General features: G+C 44.9%; 1 protein-coding gene across 1 annotated transcript in view; it reads right to left on the bottom strand.

Annotated features, from left to right (window-relative positions):
* The window catches only part of LOC126248026 (muscle calcium channel subunit alpha-1), a 922345-nt gene that overhangs the window by 514846 nt on the left and 386788 nt on the right, over positions 1 to 20711 (bottom strand). Inside the window, exon 5 of the mRNA XM_049948623.1 lies at positions 11325 to 11431. Within this exon, the coding sequence (XP_049804580.1) occupies positions 11325 to 11431 (107 nt within the window). The remainder of the gene's footprint in view (positions 1 to 11324; positions 11432 to 20711) is intronic.

Genomic DNA, 20711 nt, shown 5'->3' with positions numbered 1-20711 from the left:
CTGACCACCTGCACCAGTTGCCTGTACGCACTGAGCATCACCTCTGGACCCGTGCAACAGGCATCTTTGGTGCCAACGTGAGCCACAACATGCAGACAACTGCACCCTGCATATTTGATAGCCACAGGTGAGGCTACCTCCACATCTCAGGCAAGGTTCCCCCGGCAGGCATATCATGTGCACACTGGCTTTCTTTCCCACCATGAATGCTATCTACCTAAGGGGCTCCATAACATGCCTAACATTGGAGCTCCCAATAACTAGTAAACCCCTCCCACTGTGTGCCTGCTCAGACCCTGTCGAAGAAGCGGCCACCTCCACTCACATGGTGAATGGGTGAAACCAGGTGACCAGTCTCTATATTGGCCCTCCGCCTTGAGTAACGTGAATGTGTTACCACCTGCCACTCATCCTGCTGTGAGGGCAGGTCCACCACATCGGATACACTGGGAGATGCCTCAGAAGCAGAGCCTGTGGGCAAAACAAGTGACACCTGAGGTGTCTCATGCGATGCACCAGATTCTCCGCCACCACAACACACACACTGAAGGAAACTGACCATAGTGAAAAACACCTTCAACTGTTCACGAACTGCTGTTGAGACAAGTAATAAATTATGAGACATAATTATGGTCAGTACTTACTTTCCAGAATCCAGAAGTTTAGTACTACCACTACACATGCATAAAAGTGTGTATACTGGCAGTGCTCAACATTAGAATCCCGAACTTAAGTACTGACGACAATTACTCACAGTTTGTTAATTTAATCATAAGTTGCTATAACTGAAGAAAATATCAGAGATCTGGAACAAATACACTGAAACAAAAAACTAGAATTTAAAAGAACAGTTGCTGAAGAGAAGACCGAGATATGACAGGTATTACCCAGAAACTCAAAAAGGGTAGCAGAGGCAATAAGAAACTTCTGTTTAGCATTAACAGAGGTACAAGTAAATCATTGAATGTCATAAAGGCACTCAAAGATGATAATGGAATTCTCGTTAGAAAAGAAAATGGCATCAGAGAAGACCTGAAGGACCATTCTCACCAACAACTGAATGGAACAGAGACAGCTAAAGAAAATCTCTATGTGCAGATGAAATGAATGTGGACATAAGGCAGTAGGTGCCCAGGGCCTACAATGGCTACACTGAGAACACCCACTGCAGTGTGGAAATTGTGGAAATACAAAAGGATGCCAGCAGACTGCTTAAGAAAGGCAGTAGATGGAAGCCTACTAATTACAGAAGAATAACTCTGCTGCTGCATGAGCTAAAAATTCTAGAAAAGATTGAGAGAGATCATAGAACTGCACCTGGAAGAGGAGCAGTATGGATTCAGAAAGAACAGATCAACAGTGGATCTAACTTTCAGTCCCTGCATACAGATGGAAAAATACTGGGAGAAATGCAAGAACCTGTTAACTGTGTTCTTAGATGTAAAAATGGCATACAATAGTGCTGCAAGGGAGCAGATCTGGGCGTGCATGAAGAAGAATAATGTACTTGAAGGACTGATAAGGAAAATTCAGATCCTATAACAGTACTATACTAGCTGTGTGCAAGTTGGACAGGGATGATCTTCACTATTTCAGACCGAGAGTAGAGTTCAGCACAGCAGTGCACTGTCCCCACTACTGGTCATCACTGTTATGGAAGATGTAACAAAGAACACCAAAAAAAGTTTTGGTGAACTTCATGCAGTTGCTTTTCCTTGTTACTTCATTATCTGGGGTGAAATAGAGGAGGAAGTTCATATCAGATTAGACATATGGAAAGCCAAGTTCCAGGAGCACAACCTTCACATCAGTGAGACCAAGGCACTATGATGGCAGTCAATGGAGACGGGCATCCCACAAGTGTGAAACTATGAGACCAGTGTGTAGACAGTTTTCTGTACAGTATAACCTCCAGGAATAATTTGATTAGACAGGAGATTACCAACAGTGTGTAAGATGAGCTGTATACTATCAATGATTTAGGACCCTTTTATGGGATGCAAAGGTGCCAGAAAAGCAAAATTAGTGATGTTCAACAGCTACCTCATACCAACATTGATGTACAGTATCTAAGTGTGCGTCCTCACAAATGGAGGGTCCTCAAAGTTAAAGGCATCAGAAATGAAATTCCTTGGATCCACCATCCAGAAGACTGAGGTGGATAAGATAAGGAATGAGGAGGTGAGAAGAAATCTGGAATCATGGCATCCCTTTTAAACAGAATCAGCACATCCAGACTACAGTGGAATGGGACCGTAATGAGGCTGTTGACTACAGGAACAGCATGAGTAAATTTGGAAAGAGAGGTGGCATGAAAATGGTCAGTAGGGAGACTTAGAACCCACTGTTGGACATGATCAAGGAAGATCACACTGACAGAGGAAGGACAATGGAAGACGTTCTCTGCGACTGACACACAGACAGAAGAAAATGGAAGAGGCTCATTAACAGTACCCAGGAAATTGGAACTGTACAACAATGATTTATTATTATTATTATTATTATTATTATTATTATTATTATTATTATTATTATTATTATTAATTTAACTATTTAACTAGTCAACTGAGTATTCCTGTAGTCAATTTGGAAACTACAGATTTTTTCTGTTTTGTTACGTGTGAGAGACATTGATGTACTTCTAATTCTTTTTGACTGTGCATATAGTCTGTCATTTTTAAAACATGTTACACTGGAAATGTATGTAAAACAGGTGCAGTTAAGTCACATTTTTCATATTGTACTTCACAATTTTTAATTAAATCTGTAGGCAAAATTTGGAATAGAGACTATATTTCTGTGTTAGTCACCTGATTTTTCCTAAACATGTAATAAAGTTGATTGGTATCATTCCAGATAAATAGAAGAAATTTTCAAATAGTACTGTTGCTAGCATCACACTGTCGATGCTGCTATTTGTTTATACAAAGAGTAATATCGCATAAGCGAAGATGGCAAATGAAAAACATAGATCTGGCAAACTCGCATACGCTTCCCAATGTTGACTGTAGTGTTTGTTTGTAGCTGCAAGTTTCATACAAAATTTGGGATTTATAACCATGTAAAACCTACACATAAGGGTAACTGAACAACAAAGTTAGAAACCGTGTTTACTGGGAAATGAGTTCAACAATGTGCTATCATACAGAAGATATGTGACCCTCAATTTTGCGTTTCAGTCTCATCTTATAGCGATGTTTGTTACTGCCAAATTTAACACTTTATTTGTAGCTGTAGATTCTTATGTTTATGCAAAAACTGTGTGTATCTGTTGAAATACACGCTAAGATAAGCACAAAGGAATTATCTGAATTGGACAGAAATCAGTAGCTGTGATGTACACATACAGATTATCAAATGATTACTATTTCACAAAAATTGGATGATTTATTCAAGAGAAAGAGCTTCACAAGTCTGAGCAAATCAAGAACATGTTGTTCCACCATTGCCCCTTATGCAAGCATTTACTTGGCTTGGCACTGATTGAAATAATTGCTGGATGTCCTCCTGAGGGGTACTGTGTCAAATTATGTCCAACTGTCACATTAAGGGAACAAGACAGGTTGTAGAATACCACCGATGTACCACTGTGCTGTAAGGGCACCATGGATGACAACCAAATGGGTCCTGCTGTGAAATGAAATTGCACCACAGACCATCAGTCCTTGTTTTTGCCCCGTATAGTGGGTGGCAGTCAGGTTTGTCTCCCATCGCTACCTAGGGTGTCACGAGACACATCTTCACTAGTTATCAGGGCCTGGAATCTCATTGACTGGAGTAGAACTGTCTTCTGTTATGAGTCCTGTTTTGAATTGAAACCCAATGACCAGTAAAGACTTACCTGTAGACATTCCAGACAGCAGTAACATACTAACCTGACTGTCACCCACTATATGGCATGACAACCAGGAGTGAAGGTCTGGAGTGCCATTTTATTTCATAGTAGGACCCCTTTGGTTGTCATTTGTGGCATCCTTACAACACAGTGGTATGTCAACAATATTCTATGCCCCATTTTGTTACCCTTCATGGAAAGCCATCCTGCGCTTACATTTCAGCAAGATAATACCCTTCTGCAAATTGCAAGAGCTTCTAATGCTTGTCAAACCCTACCTTGGCCAGTAAGGTTGCCACATCACTCCCCAATTAAGAATGCTTGGAGCATTATGGGCAGATCCTCCCAACCAGCTCAGGATTTTGATGATCTAATGTGTCAAGTGGACAGAGTTTAGCACCATTCTCTAAGGAGAACATCCAATAATGTTATCAATCAATGCGATGCCAAATAAGGCCAGAGGTGGACCAACACATTGCTAACTTGCTCAATTTGTAAAGCTCTTTCTCTTGAATAAATCATTCAATCTTCTCTGAAACTGCAACCGTTTGTTTGTCTGTACATGTACATCACATCTACCGATTTCTGTCACATTCAGATAATTCCTTTGTGGTATATCATCTTTTTTATGTATTTTGGCAACACTTTCTGACATTTTAAGTCCTACTGATCAGATACTTCTGTACAGAATATCTATGTGACTAATGAAGATGGCTCAAGGATGTGGAAAATAAGAAATATTGTGGTTTAACATCTTGTCAATCACTCTACGATATTATACCATATCATTTGGTTAAAACATAGGAACAGAGGGCAGTGTATGAGTGCAAAGTGAAATTCTCAACCTGGCATGGAAACAGCATTGATATCAATAAAATTTTATTTTTGTTGTGTTAGCACATATTAAACAATTATATAAGCTAAGTATCAACTTCAATTGTGGAACAGATTTTTATTGCTCTTACAAGTATTCATGATATGAGTGGTTTGTTCAGATAGATTACCAGGAATACTATAATGTCATGAAAATCTTTGTTCTGGTAATTTATCACCAATGTATATTCACATAAAGTTGGTAAAATATTTGGAACAAGTGCTCTCCTTCATTTCCTATAGTCAAGAAATGGGACACTGAATTAAAATGTGGCCTTACTACTCTTAAAGGTGATCCAAATGAAGGGTGTCCAATTTTATTTGATGAAAACTGCACCCACAGATGAAAATAATATATGAGTATATACTGTGGCATTGGACAGATGGCAATCACAACTCTATGAAGTAGGCAGTACTATATGTATATCTGAGACGGAGCACTGTAATTTTTTAATGTAGAATTAACTGTGAGAAGATACGTGCTGCATTTGTTGAATACTGACCTAAAGAGAATATACAAAATAACTTCTCAACAAAGTTCAGATTGTTTCACACAACAATCAAAGCAATAAGTATAAGCCAATGGCTTTACTTCAAAAAATATGGAATTACTTAATTTTCTGGGATATGACTAATGTTTTCTGGAATGCAGAAATAAATCCTTCTGTTGACTACCTTGTAATGGATAAAACAATAAAAGGAAAATATTATACAAGTCTTCTGAGTCATGTCAATTATACAATAAACAAGAAGAGACCTTGATTGCAAAAGGGGAAAACAGCATCTTTCATCAGGGCAATCCACCTGCTCATGAAGGTGTTTTCACAATGGGAAGAGTGAAGATTTTGAAATATGACTACTTAAATTTTGGTGATACACTATTAACATTCCTGCCTGCCATCTGTCTGCTCTAGCAGACGATCTTGCACTATAGCAGATGACAAGAGTTTTCTCTGCCATGTGCATCTTTGCTGAAGCTCATGGGGTTTCTCCCTAAAGTAAACTGATTCCTTTAGTGTTAAATTTATGTTAAATTTATTTCATTATCAGAACTTAATGGCTTGCTGTGGCGCTACCAGATAGGCACACGACCCTTGTAGACATCAATGGTGAGTCGGTTTTGTGTGTCTATAAAGCAGACAGTGTTTCAGGCTCCCATGACACCTATGGACAACTGGCTGGCCAAATTGATACCATACTTCTAGAAAACATTATTCAGCACCTGTCTTGTAATCTCATATCCTAAGCGTGGCATATCCATTTAACGGAGCACATTAAATTATAGCAAGTGTGACAAGATCAGACCTCTTTTTGAGAACTATTCGCAAACCACTGCAGTGTATCATGTGTGGCCATCAAAGAGCATTAAAGACTGAAATCCTCAACTGTGTTAGATTACCTTCACTCACAGTACCTGAAGTTTGTTTATTTGTAATTGCTGTATGAGTTTAAATACACTTACAGTACCTCCAACTTCATTCATTTCACATTCCATTGAATACTGTGTTAGATTATCTCCATTTACCACACTTCAGGACAATTAATGACATTCTCATGTTGTCTTTAAAAAAATGAGAAAAATGCAAACTGATTTCCAACATGTGGGCAGTGGGCACTACTTGTGTGTACACATTGTGGCAACTTAACTTCGTAAATGCTTCCTGCAATTAATTGCACATGTTAATGTTCCAATATAGGAATGTCTTTTGTTACACTGTTCCCATGCTTTACCCATCCGTTTTACCCTCCATGTGCAGTATACCCCACTGTATCTACCTGTCATGTTGAGTGAGGAACACAATTCCCATATTGGTGACCCTGGCTGCCCTCACCACTTTCTGCTGCATAAACGAAGAGCCATGTTGACTGAAATGGAGGCAGCAACTGCTGCAAGTGTTCTCCATCCCTCGATGAGACAATGGACCTCAGCCCTACACCTTATCAAAAATAAGATGGCACTTGGCATCCATGCAGCAACTTCCAGGCCATCAATGCCAGGAAGATACCTGACCAGTACCCAGACTGGTAAAGTGTGTCAAGAAGATGGCAATAATCAGCCCCTTCTGTCTTTTCAAAGAATAGTTATGCCCCTCAGGCTCTGCAGTGCCACAGAGAACTGGCAAAGATTTCTCAAAAATGTCCTGTGTGGAATCTTGGGTTGTTTTGTTTACCTGGATGATACCTTTGTACATTCATATGACCCCATGGAGCACCACCAGTGCCTCCAGGAGGTATTTTCCCCCTCCAAGAGGCAGGAGTTATCATCAACCTGGCAAAGTGTGTCTTTGGTGTTCTGGAGTTCTACTTCCTTGGACATAGGATATCATCTGCAGGCTTCTGCCCACTAAATGAAAAGGACCAGGCAATTGCCAAACTCCCACTCCCCACAAATTTCAAATAAGTCTGCAGGTTTCTCAGGATGGTATATTTTTTCTGGCACCATTTGAAGAATGCTGCAAGAACCGCTCACTGCTGCACTCCAGGGTGACCACACTAAAGATAGTGGGTACATTTCTTTGACAGCACCAAAAGTGTCATCCTTCAACAATGTGTTGAAGCTTCCTGGCAGCTGCTGGTGCCTTTTTCCATGAAGTTCCTTAGGGCCACAGTGGAGCTGGGCTGCATATGACCGTGAGCTCCTCACTGTGTAAGAGGCTTGGAACTACTTCCATCCCTTGGTGGAAGGACACCACTCCACAGCCTTCACTGACCACCGCCCACTTATGACAGAGTTTTGTTGAAAGGGAGGAACACAGATTTTCTGTAGGCAGTTCTGTACGCAGGAATACATAGTGTAGTTCACAATTGACATATGGCACCTGACAGGTATTGACAATATTATCGCCAACTGACTCAGCTGCTCCTGCACCCTCACTACTCCCCCTAAATTACACCATCCGGGACACCACCCAGGCAGCTGATCCTGAGATGCTAAGACTGCACAGCAACCCAAACACCAGGTTCAATCTCAAACCACACGCATTTCCTGGTATGGACCGACATGCCTGGTGTGACTTTCGCACGATTTCCAACCACCCAAGTGACTCCGTGGAGTGTATCCACCCCTACCTTCTCCCAAGCTTCCATGAAGTGACATTTGAACCCCTCGACGGCCTGTCCCAAACTGGCGTGCGTGCATCCACAGTCCTTATGCAAGAGTGTTTTGGCTGGCACGGTGTCCAGCAGGACTATAACAGCTGGGCCCATGCCTCCTTCCCATGTCAGTGTTCCAAAGCAGGCCTTCGTGTGCATTCCATAGGACCCTAAAAGCTGCTATTACCTGTCAATTCAAAACATGGTCTGCCATCCTGCTGCTAGCACACACGTCATGCTCTGGCTGGAAACCAGCTACCCAACATTCCACGCAACGGGAGAAAATTTTTTCTGTACATCTCCGCAGTGCTGCCACCACACTATCCAACAATTGATATATGCTCAACCTCTCCAGCCCTTGTGCACCGCCAATCATTGAAACTGAGCTGGCACCAATCAACAAAAATGATACCCATTCCAACATTGCCAATTGGCGGGCAGTTCTTGGAACACAAGAGCAGAGCCCACCTTGCCATTCACTCCACTACCTGGCCCAGCAGAGCTGCTCATGAGGACCCATCCTTTGGTACCTAACCTAAATTGCGAGGTACCAACACCACTTGTTCAACAATGAGGCACCTGTCATCAGCCTCACAACACAGGCACATGCCTTCACCAAAACACTGCCACACCCCTCTGTCACTATGCCGAGACACCTCTGCCACTAAGCAGAGACACCTCTGCCATTGTGCCAAGACATGCTCTGTCGCATTGCCGACAGATGACTGGTCGTTATGCCACCCACGTGGGGTACACCGTTCAATGTGCCCCAGCACCACCACACCACAGCATCCTCTGCCATGTCCCGCCCTTGCACTGCAGTGCATCAGAATACAATTGTCAACAAGAGAGGATCGTCACTCCTGACACCAGCTGGCAGTGTGGCAGGGTGTTACCCACATGCTGAGCTTGCAACACGACACCCCAGAGGCCACCGACTTCACCATCATCAGTGGCCCTGACTCCGTCGACACCGTGCCACCATCCACGGCAGTCCTCTGATGAATGCTGAGAGTGGCTACTGCATCGTGCAACCTGCCCTCTCCTCCTCACAGGGGAAAGGGGAGGGGGGAGGGGGGAAACTGTGTGGCAATGCACTACTACACATTTGTGCCCAACACCAATTTGCTCTAGCAGAAGATCTCACACTTATGATGTGTTGCCTGGCAAAAAACCACATCAGGAAATATATGCATCCAAGGACAAGAATTTTCTCTGCCATGTGCCATTTGCTGCAGCATGTGGGGTACTTCCCTAAAGCATGCTAGAGGGAGCATTCCAACTCCCAGCACTCTCCCCATGCCAAAGCTAAGCTGTTGACATGAGTACAGCAATTTAGACACAAGTGCAGCAATTTAATGTTCTTCTGATGTTAAGTTTATGTTTAAGTTACCTCATTTTCAGAACATAACAGCTAGTCATAGTGTTAGCAGATAGGCGCGCAACTCATGACTGTGTTGATGGTGAGTTGGTTTTGTATGTCTACGAAGCGTTGTAGGCTCGCACGGCAACAACGGAGAACTAGTACACAAAACTGATACCATAATTCAGAGAAACATTTGGCATTTGCCTCACAGTCTCATGTTCTGAGCACCGAGTATCCACTTCCCAGAGCCCCTTAAATTACAGTGAGTGTAGCAAGATCGGACCACTTCTTGTTATCTATATGCAAACCACTGCAGCCATTAAAAACTGAAATCCCCAACTGTATTAGATTAGCTTCACGTAAGGTACCTAAATTTCATTTCTTTGTGTATTGTATTTTGCTTCCATCACTGTGTTAGATTACATACACTTATGTTACATTCAAGTTCATTTATTTCAATTTGTCTATTTCCTTGATCACTGTGTTTTAACACAGGGCACACAGTGCCACTTACTGTACTTGAAGTACATTAATGATTGTTTCTCTTGTTGTCTTAAACAAAACCTGTGTAAACTGATTCCCCACACATGTACAGTGGGCACCCCTCACGTGTATTCATGATGTCTTCATGAGTGGTGGGATTACTAGACTGACTTGATTGAGAGCTTTTGTTAATTTTTCTAGTAACTTTCCTTTGTAAATGCATTCGGGAATTAAATGTACCTGTTACCATTCCAATATATGAACTGTTTGCTAATCAGAATTCTTTTCACACTTTGTTCCCATGCTTTACCCATTCATTTTACCCTCCACACCTAGCAAACCCATGGTATCAACCTGTTGTGTTCAGTGAGAAACACAATTCCCGCAGTGACATGAGGCATTGCCACTGTTATCAGGGTGAAACGATGTGCTTACGCACTGCTACATGGATGTGTGTACTTGAACTGTGCATGAGTGTATTAAAATGTACACTAAGGTCTCTTATAGATACTATTCATGTATCTTATTGTTGATTATGAGAGAATATGTAATTGTTTTACTGTAGTTTCAATTTATTTTATTTAACTTTTAAAACTCTTACTATTTTAGACAATGCTGAAATATCCTAATTTTATTTCTTAAGACTGTGCCCTTGAAAGCAAAAACTGCTATGTCAAAAAATAAAACAAATGTTTTATGTTAGGCAGCATAATGGAATAAAAGTAGTTTAACATTGCTGTGTTGTTAAATGTAAGACATGGCAAATTTTCATTTCCTAGAAAAAGTGAAAAAACAGAAAAAAATGTTTCAGATAGTTGTTTATAACTGTAACACTGTTAAATATCAACACTTTGTTGAAAGATATATTTCCTGAAATGAAAATGCCAATATTTTTGCCAAAAAAGTCCAAAAGACACTGCAAATGTTCTAAAATAGTCATTTTTATTGAAGAACAAATAACTTACACTGAATTTAAGCTTAATTATTACTTTCATGAACTATACTATATTTTAAGCAGTTGGAAATATTTATGGATTCAGCTTAAAGTATGTCAGTTGTAAGTGAACTTTTGAATATGTAATTGCAAATGAGTAACCGCAACATAGGCATACAAATAGAAAGAAATTCAGGCATCACAGTACACTAAAATGGGAAAGAAATCATGGATCTGATTCGTATACATTTGGAATAAACATGTGAGAGGTGGCTGGCTATATTTTCTCTGTAACGCTCAGGACACAACTTGAGTTTCACGATTCCCATAATACCATGGAGTCTAGTTACAACAAAAAATTTCTCAAGAATTTTCTGTTATAAGCAATACACAATAAATATTTGAAGGTAGTGGTTAAACTACGAATACTACAGTAATTTTTAGACAAAATAGTGTTGTAAAACATGACTAATTTTATAATTAGAAGTTGAAAATTTGCACTCTAAGCAAAATTTTCGTATTAGCTAAGATCCAAAGACCTTCACATGCATCCCAACACACATGTGCCTGAACTTACTTAAATAGTTCTGTTATATGAAAGGACCTATAAGTTAATAGCGGTTTTGGCATACAACATAATAAAAACCTTTCTTAGTCATAATGAGACCACGTCACATATGCATCATCTCACTGTCTTATTTCTACCTCAGAGACACTTACTCCTGTCATTTCTTACTCACTTGGTACTCCTGATACTAAACGCAGTGGTCGTAGAACACGGAATGCACGCAATGCTTTCACATCAAACCCTTCCTTCATTAAGTTTGACAATGCAGTGCTTATTAAACTGTAAAATAAAAAAGCATGTCTAAAATTATTTCATATACCAATAATAGTTAAATAACTGAATAAAAGTCAAGAGTTAATGTAATACTATAAGTTAGACAACATTCGTATTGCTCAGATTGAAATTACAATGTTGCATTTTCTCTTGCAAGAGTTTTACTAACATTAAAAATTATTACAAATATTTTAAAATACAGCATGAAGGAACTAAGATGGAAAAAAAATAAAACGGTTATAATATGTGGTTTCACAAGTAAAACAAAAAACTGTCATTCTATGAAAATTATATCTCATTTTTATACTGTAAATTGTTCATATTTGTTGACAGAAGGAAGGAGAAAAGAAAAGTTTAACATCTTTTTAACATTAAAATCATTCGAGATTTAGCAGTAACTCAGTTTGAGAAAAAAGCTGGAGGAAGGAAAAGTTCATGACCTGCAGAACAAATCATTAACTACATTTATATGATCTACACAATCTGATTTTCTGTTAACTGATTTCCCAATTTTGCTTGACTTCTGTTTGGTCCTGTATATAATGCAATATCAATTGTAAATGTAGTTCAAACTGTCAGATTAGTTTTTGGTTCCATGTAAACATCTGAAACATGACTGGATTGTCAGGTACTTACTTGCTTTTAAGAAGTTTTGATAATGTGTATGAACCGCTTTTGAGTGGAGTGAAGGGAAGTAAATGCTGTGCTGACCTGGAAGCTATTAATTTCCTATATCTAGTGTAACACACTTTTATCTCTTTGAAATGGAAAGACACACAGCTATGCTGATATGTTTATTGAACTAGAGTAACAGAACTACTTGTCAACCATGTCATATCTTGCATAGTAGGCTAATTTTTAAATTGCTCTATGCACTCTTAGTTTTACAGGCAAAGGCTCTGGTATAAAATATTTGGTAATTCTACACAGAGAGCTAAAAATGCGTCTTCACTCATTACAAAGTGTTCTAATCATTTTAAGCCTCCTAATAATTTGTGTGTAGTAACATCTGACCACTTATTACTTTGTAGTAAAATAACAAAACCTACACCACATCCTCATGCTCCTCCTCCTCCTCCTCCTCCTCCTCTTTCTCCTCCATATCAAGAGTTTGCTAAGAATCATAATGGAATCATACCTCCACCCTGAAAGCACTAGGGTGGAGGACACAGAGGGACAAAGGACATGCGCTAAAACTTAGATCAAATGATAAATCCCACCCAAATGAATATAACGTAAAACTAAATCAGCCAATGAGGTGTTGTCAGATAAAATGAGTGGCAATGAGTCCAGCAACCCATGATTTCGTCACTGGGCAGTCAAAGTGGGGCAGTGCAGCAGGATATGGGCCACCATCAATCTGGCGCCGCACCAACACTGAGGCGGGTCTTCATGGCGCAAGAGGTAACCGTGGGTCACCAAAGCGTGGCCAATGTGGAGCCAGCAGAGGACAACTGATACCCCGTGAGTGGCCCGCATGGAAGAGTTCCACACATTCGTAGTTTCCTTAATGACACACAGCTTGTTGTGCGTACTGTTACACTATTCTGTCTCCCAAAGCCGAAAAACCCTGCGGCATAAGTCAGAACACAGGTCAGGTTCAGAGATGCCCATCTCCAGAAGTGGTTTCCGCTTAGCCTGTGTGTCAGCAAGTTTGTTGGCTGGGATGCCAACGAGTCCTGGGGTGCACACAAACACCACAGAATGGCAGGACCAGTCCAGGGCATAGATGGACTCCTGGATGGATGCTACCAAAGGATGGCAAGGGTAGCACTGGTCGATAGCTTGTCGGCTGTTCAAGGAGTCAAACGGAAGAAATGATTACTCGGGGCATGAACGGATATACTGAAGTGCACGAGACATGGCCACCAGCTCTGCAGAGCCCTGGAACACTTCAAGAATCCAGAGGAACAGACAGCAGAGAGCTGCTGGGTTAACGGAGTCCTTAGGGCCATGTGAATGACCCAGGCGAAGCTTTGGCCTGCAGCTACACCACAGAGGTGTACATGAATGGGCCTCGAGGAGAGGTGGTGAAGAGAAGGACTCCAGTTCAGACAGAAGTGATCGAACGTGAACTGCAATCATTAGCCCTGACCTGGGCCGCCTATATGGGAGGTGAACCAATGTGGTTGGGAAAAGAAGACGGTAATTAGGATGTTCAAGAGAGCTATGAATGTGTGCAACTTAACTGGCGAGCAGTTGTGCACGTCTGATCTTCAATGGAGGAACTCCAGCCTCCACCAGTACACTTGTCACTGGACTTGTCCTAAAAGCTCGGTTGTTAGTCGAACTCTGCAGTGGTGCAATGGGTAGAGCAAACGCAATGCTGAGGGCGCCACTGAATCATAAATCACACTCCCATAGTCAAGGCGGTATTGAACAAGGGCTCTCTAGAGCTGCAACAGAGAGGAGCGATCTGCACCCCAGTTGGTGTTGCTCAGGAAGCGGAAGGCTCTGACCTGCTGCCAACACTTTCGTCCAAGTCAAACGAGTGTCGAAAACCAGACCTAAGAATCGATATGTCTCCACTACAGTGAGTGGATCATCATTAAGGTGAAGTGCTGGTTCCGGATGAACATTACGATGCCGACAGAAATGCACAACACACGTCTTCATGGCAGAAAACTGGAAGCAATGGGTTAGAGCCCATGACTGCGCCTTGTGGATGGCTCCCTGTAGGTGACGCTCAGCAAAACCCGTACTGGTGGAGCAGTACAAAATGCAGAAGTCGTCTGCATACAGAGCAGGTGAGACAGAGGGCCTGGCAGCTGCTGCCAGACACTAAAAATAGAGAGACACTCAATACAGAGCCCTGTGGGACTCCATTCTCCTGGATATGGATGGAACTATGGGAGGCACCAAGTTGGACACTGAAAGTATGGAGTGACAGGAAGTCTTGGATAAAAATCAGGAGCAGGCCCCGGAGACGCATCTCTCCCAACACTCCTGCTTCCATCGTTCGAAAAGTTGGCGAACGCAGACACGGAGCAATTTAAAGGCTATGAGGTGCTCCAGGGAAGGGTGCCGCTTATGCCCCTGTAGAGCTCGACGACACTCATTTATTGCTTCAGCGACTTCTGGCGACCACCAAGGGACTGCCTTATGCCAGGAGCATCCTAAAGAGCGAGGGATTGAGCTTTCTGCAGCAGAAACAATTGTTGCAGTCCCCTGCTCAACCATCACATCGATGTTACCGTGTGTGGGAGGTTCAACGGTGACAGTAGAGGTGAAAGTCTCCCTGTCCACCTTGTTTAAAGCCCATATGGGAAGGCGTCTGTGGGCTTGACGCCGGGGCAGAAGATGGGAAGTGGTCACTTCCACACAGGTCGTCATGTGCTCTCCAGTGGGAGAAGTTCTGGGCTGCAGATTGATAAATCAATGGCCGAGTAACTACCTCAAGCCACACCGAAATGTGTGGCGGCCCCAGTATTTAAGAGGCAGAGGTCGAACTCAAACAGCAAAGTTTCGACATCTCTGCCTCGGCCAGTAAGCACGGTGCCACCCCACAAGGTGTTATGGGTGTTAAAATATCCAAAATGTAGGAAAGGTTTAGGGAGTTAATCAATCAGTGCAGCTAATACATTCAGGGGTACTGCACCATCTGGAGGAAGAAATACATTGGAGACAGTTATTTCCTGCGTCGTCCTTATTCTGACAGCCACAGCTTCAAGAGGGGTTTGAAGGGGCACAGTGTCACTACAGACTGAGTTTAGGACATAAATGCAAACCCCACCTGACACTCGATTATAGTCACTATGGTTCCTGTAATATCCCTTATAGCTGCAGAGGGCAGGGGTCTGCATTGCCAGGAACTATGTTTCCTGGAGGGCAATGCAGATGGCAGGTGTAAAGCTTAACAGTTGCTGTAGCTCAGCCAGGCAGTGTAAAACATCGCTGCAATTCCACTGGAGGATGAAGTCATCACGAGACTAGGAAGGCATGGAACATTCAATGAGGCAGTTAACGCCTCAGAGTCACCTGCTGCCACTGACTTATTGCCCAAGCAGTTTATATCCATTGTGTCTGAAGGTCTGGTGAGATCTAGGTCCTCAGTGGATGCCAGAATCTCCACCCCATTTTCAGACGCAGAGTTTGTAGGTAGCGGTGGTGTGGGTGCCACCTCAATTTCCTTGGTCTTAGGGGTCTTCTTTTTGGATTTCTCTCGCTGCTCCTTGGGTTTCCGTGGCTGGGAGGACTTCACTGGCTCTGTCTCCGGGACCGAGGTTGAGTGTGAAGCCCTATGACCAGCTGCTTTTGAGCTCTTCAGCCACTGTTGGGTGTCATCTTTCCCACTAGCAGAAAGCTGGGAAGGGAGTGACCCTTCCTAGAGAGAGACACTGAAGAAGACTTACGCTTCTCTGCCTTAGAAGTGGGGACGGACATGCTCGATGGTTGAGGGTGTTGTTCCCAAAGTAGGTGGTGCAGGAGCAACAGGGACGGAAGTGCCCCCTACCAACAAGGGGGCAAAAGTAGTCTTCCGGCTCTGAGAGGTGACTGGGGCTGACAGAGGTGATACTGCCAGAACTGTTGTCGCGGTGGCGTAAGACCATATCATATGTACAGGATGAAGGCGTTCAAATTTTCTCTTAGCCTCAGTGTAGGTCAGTCGGTCCAGAGTCTTGTACTCCATGATTTTCCTTTCTTTCTGGAGAATCCTGCAGTCTGGCAAGCAAGGTGAATGGTGCTCTTTGCAGTTGACACAGATGGGAGGTGGGGCACATGGAGTATGGGGATGTGATGGGCATCCGCGACCAAGACATGTGACACTGGAAGTACAGTGGAAGACATATGGCGGAACCTCCAGCACTTAAAGCACCGCAACAGGGGAAGGATATAGGGCTTTACATCACAGCAGCAGACCATCACCTTGACCTTCTCTGGCACTGTATCACCCTTGAAGGCCAAGATAAGAGCACCGGTGGCAACCTGATTATCCCTTGGACCCCAATGGACACGCGGGATGAAATGTACACCGCGCCGCTCTAAACTGGCAGGCAGTTAATCGTCAGACTGAAAAAGAAGGTCCCTATGAAATATGATACCCAGGACCATATTTAAGCTCTTATGGGGTGTGATGATTACAGAAACATCCTCCAGCTTGTCACAAGGGAGTAACATCCGTAACAGGGCAGAGGATGCTGTTTTGATCAAGACCAAACCAGATCTCATTTTGGACAATCTCTCCACCTCCCAAAACTTGTCCTCTAAATGTTCAACAAAAAACTGAGGCTTCATTGTCATGAAAGATTCCCCATCAGCTCTCGAACATATAAGGTACGGGGGCGAATAAGATCTGCTGCCATCCTTAGCCTGACGTTCCTCCCATGGTGCGGCCAGGGAGGGGAACAATTTTGGGACATACTTCTGTGCACTGAATTGAGCTCATGAACGCTTAGAGACTGCTGGTGCTTCACCACCAGCAAGAGATAATAGACCATGCTTCATCACGTGTCAACTGCCATGATGCCACACACTCCAACCAGGGGCCCTCCTCATGGGCACCACCCAGCCGCAGCAAAGGCCACCCTGCTAGATGGCCATTGCCAGGAGTCCCGATGCCCAAGGGGGATGGGCATCTACCCCTTGGCATACGTGGGGAGTTAACGGCGCAGGCATCAGCAGAGGGATTCCTGTGTGGTCAGGGGGCTACAACCAATAGGGTACATGGCAGCCCCACCACAACGGACTGGCTACTGTGGTGGATATCAGGTTCAAAGGGCTCTGAGCACTATGGGACTTAACATCTTTGGTCATCAGTCCCCTAGAACTTAGAACTACTTAAACCTGACTAATCTACGGACATCACACACACCCATGCCCGAGGCGGGATTCGAACCTGCGACCGTAGCAGTCGCGCGGTTCCGGACAGCGCGCCTAGAACCGCTAGACCACCGCGGCCGGCGGATATCAGGTGCAAAGAAGTCCATGGTCATTGTAGTAGCCACCAGAAAGATCGCGGGAGGCGCACATCGGCACGGCGCGTCACGGGCGGTAGTTGCCGCAAGTAGAGTCCCGTCCACCAGAGGGCACGCGAGAATTCGGCCGCGACCTCTGCCAGCGGAACAACAACGACAACAACAACTCAGGCAGCACGGGCCGTGCCCATTCAGTTCACACCGGCCACCCTATGAGACAGTTCTCGGTCTACTCTGAAGTGCGACGGAAAACGTGAACCGTGTTACTACACAATTGGCGACGAGTAGGGTCGTTCTTTCGCGTGTTGCGTCGTTGTTCCGGTTTCGCGGCTTATCCGCGGCATGGAGGATTTAGTGCGGGTTTTGGTTGAGCAGCAGACGGAGCTCATGGCCACCATGAAACAAGTGCTTCCGGCGTTGCTCTCCACGCCGTCTGCTCCGGCGCAGTTCCCTCCTCCCTTTCCCCCGTATGACGAGACGGCGGAGGATTGGGACGCGTATGAACATCGCCTTCGGCAGCATTTCCAGGCGTTTCATGATGCCGATGCGGAGATATGTCGTGCTCTTTTCTTGCCTTGGATATCTCCCTCGCTGTATCAAGTTTTGCGGCAGCTAGCGCCGTTGCAGGAACCCTCGTCCTTGTCTTTTGACGCATTGTGCTCCTTACTGTCTTCATATTATCACCGCCGCACGCATGTTGTGGCGGCTAGGGTCGAGTTCTATCAATGCAAGAAACAGCCCCATCAGTCTTACCGGGCGTGGGCCGCTACCCTGCACGGTCTTAGTCGCAAGTGTCATTTTGTCGCGGAGCAGTCGCGAGAGTCGTATGCCCACGTTATGGTGCGCGACGTCATTGTTCGTTCGGCCCCTGATAGGGAGGTCCGGCAACGGGCCCTGCAGTTAGAAGACCCTTCCCTCGAGGAAGTCCTGTCCATTGCTCAATCGTATGAAGTCTCTCACGCTGCCGGTCAACAGCTGGAAGCGTGGTGCGACGTCGCGGCGGTTCAGGGCGGCGCGGCCGCGTCCACTGCGTCCGGGGTGGACGACGTGCGAGCGGTACAATCTGGCCGTTACGGCCGCTCCCGCACGGCGCGTAAACAGAGTTCCGGCCGCCGGCCCCTGTTACCGTCTTGTGCGTCGTGCTATATAAATCACGATCGGTCAGAGTGCCCCCAGCGTTGGGCCGTTTGTCGCAAATGTAATAAAAAAGGATACATTGCTAAAGTTTGCCGCTCAGCCTCGAAAGACTCGAAGGAAGCAGTTACAGAGGACATGGACGTTGACATTCAGGAAGTTTCATCGGGCCAGGCTCCCGACGCATCGGCCCACAAACTCTTTATCGAGGTGTCGGTCCGGTCGCGCCGATTACAACTGCAAGTAGATACGGGCGCGGCGGTTTCTTTGTTGAATGCAGAAACTTACTCCGACCTTGGGTCGCCCCCGTTGGCGCCAGTTTACCGGCGTCTACGCGGTTATGATAAACAGTTCATTCCCCTACTGGGTCAATTCACTACCGACGTGACTTACAAATCAGTCACTCGGCCTATTACTTTTATTGTTGTCAGTGATGCGAGCTCCGCTAACCTTTTTGGCTTGGATGCCTTTCAAGCTTTCGGGTTTTCTATCACCGTACAGTTGGTCTCCGAAGACGTTCCCTATCAATCATTAGAATCTTTGATCTCTGACTTTCCGGATATCTTTGAGGAGGGCCTGGGGCGTGTTTCAGACTTTGAAGCTCACTTAACGTTGAAGGCGTCGGCTCGCCCGCGTTTTCTACGCGCGAGGCAGATCCCCTTGGCTCTCCGCCCTCAGGTAAAAGAAGAGCTAGACCGGCTGACAGCCCTAGGGGTCGTTCTTCCCATTTCTTCTAGTGAGTGGGCTTCGCCCCTCGTTATTGTCAGGAAACCCTCGGGAAAATCACGTCTTTGTGGCGATTTCAAGGCCACCATTAATTCCCAATTGGTGGTGGACACCTATCCTTTGCCTCGTGCTGATGAATTGTTCTCCGCCGTAGCGGGAGGCCAGTATTTTTCGAAAATCGATCTTTCGGAGGCTTATCATCAGATACCTCTTGATGAGGACTCCAAACGGCTGGCGGTTGTCAACACCCCGTTTGGCCTTTACCAATACCAGCAGTTGGCCTTCGGAATATCCAGTGCCCCGGCGATATTCCAGCGTTATCTTGAGCACGTCACGTCGACAATCCCTCATTGTATTAATTACCTGGACGACATAATTGTCACAGGCCGCAGCACGAAGGAACACTTGCACAACCTTCACACCCTCTTTCTCAAATTCAGGTCCGTGGGCTTGCATTGCAACCTGCGTAAGTCAAACTTCTTCCAACCGTCCATTGAGTATGTGGGCTACACAATCTCTCGACATGGCGTCCAGCCGCTAGGAAGTTTGGTCCAAGGTATCGTCGACCTTCCGCGGCCCGCTTCGCTGGAGGAGTTACAAGCTTTTTTAGGCAAGATTGCCTATTACCACCGGTTAATTCCCAGGGCTTCCACCATCGCCCGCCCCCTGTACTGCCTTCTGCGCAAGGGTGTTCCTTTTGATTGGTCGCCTCCATGCGAGCGAGCGTTCAACTCGTTGAAGGGCCTCCTCACGTCAGCGCCTTGTTTGGCTACTTTTGACCCCCATAAGCCGTTGGTCCTGGCTACAGATGCTTCACAGTATGGGGTGGGGGCGGTCCTGGCCCATCGCAACTCAGATGGTTCCGAGCAGCCACTGGCGTTTGCGTCTAAAACTCTTAGTCCCGCACAGGCCCATTACTCCCAGGTTGAAAAAGAGGCTTTGGCCATTGTCTACGCTGTTACCAAGTTTCACCCTTTCTTGTATGGCACGAAGTTTCAGTTAATCACTGACCATAAGCCATTAATATCGTTATTTGGCCCCGCCTCTCAGATTCTGGATATGGCGGCCCACAGACTACAGCGCTGGGCCTTGTTCCTCTCTAAGTACCATTATGACATTCATTTTCGCCCTACCGGACAGCATGCCAATGCAGACACTCTTTCCCGTCTTCCGGTGGGCGCGGATCCTAAGTTCAATCGAGGGGAGATTATGTGTTTTCATTTGGATGTGGCGTCCCGCGAAGCAGTTGATGGCTTCCCAATCACTAGTTCTAGAGTCGCCAGGGAAACGGCAGCTGACCCGGTTCTCCGGCAAGTGGTTTGCCTCATTCGGCAAGGGTGGTCATCCCGACCTCCAGGCCGGGCCTCGGACCCTCTTCGTAATTATTTTGTTCTACGAGACCGCCTCTACATCTTGGAAGGAGTTCTCCTTCTGGCTACCGATGATACAGCTCCTCGCGTGGTTGTTCCTGCAAGTTTGCGAAGGGAAGTCCTCACGTTATTACATGAGGG

This window comes from Schistocerca nitens, chromosome 3 (assembly GCF_023898315.1).
Source record: "Schistocerca nitens isolate TAMUIC-IGC-003100 chromosome 3, iqSchNite1.1, whole genome shotgun sequence".
NCBI classification, from domain to species: Eukaryota; Metazoa; Arthropoda; class Insecta; order Orthoptera; family Acrididae; genus Schistocerca; species Schistocerca nitens.
Note: the sequence above shows the minus strand (reverse complement) of the source record. Positions and strands in the feature narration are given on the sequence as shown.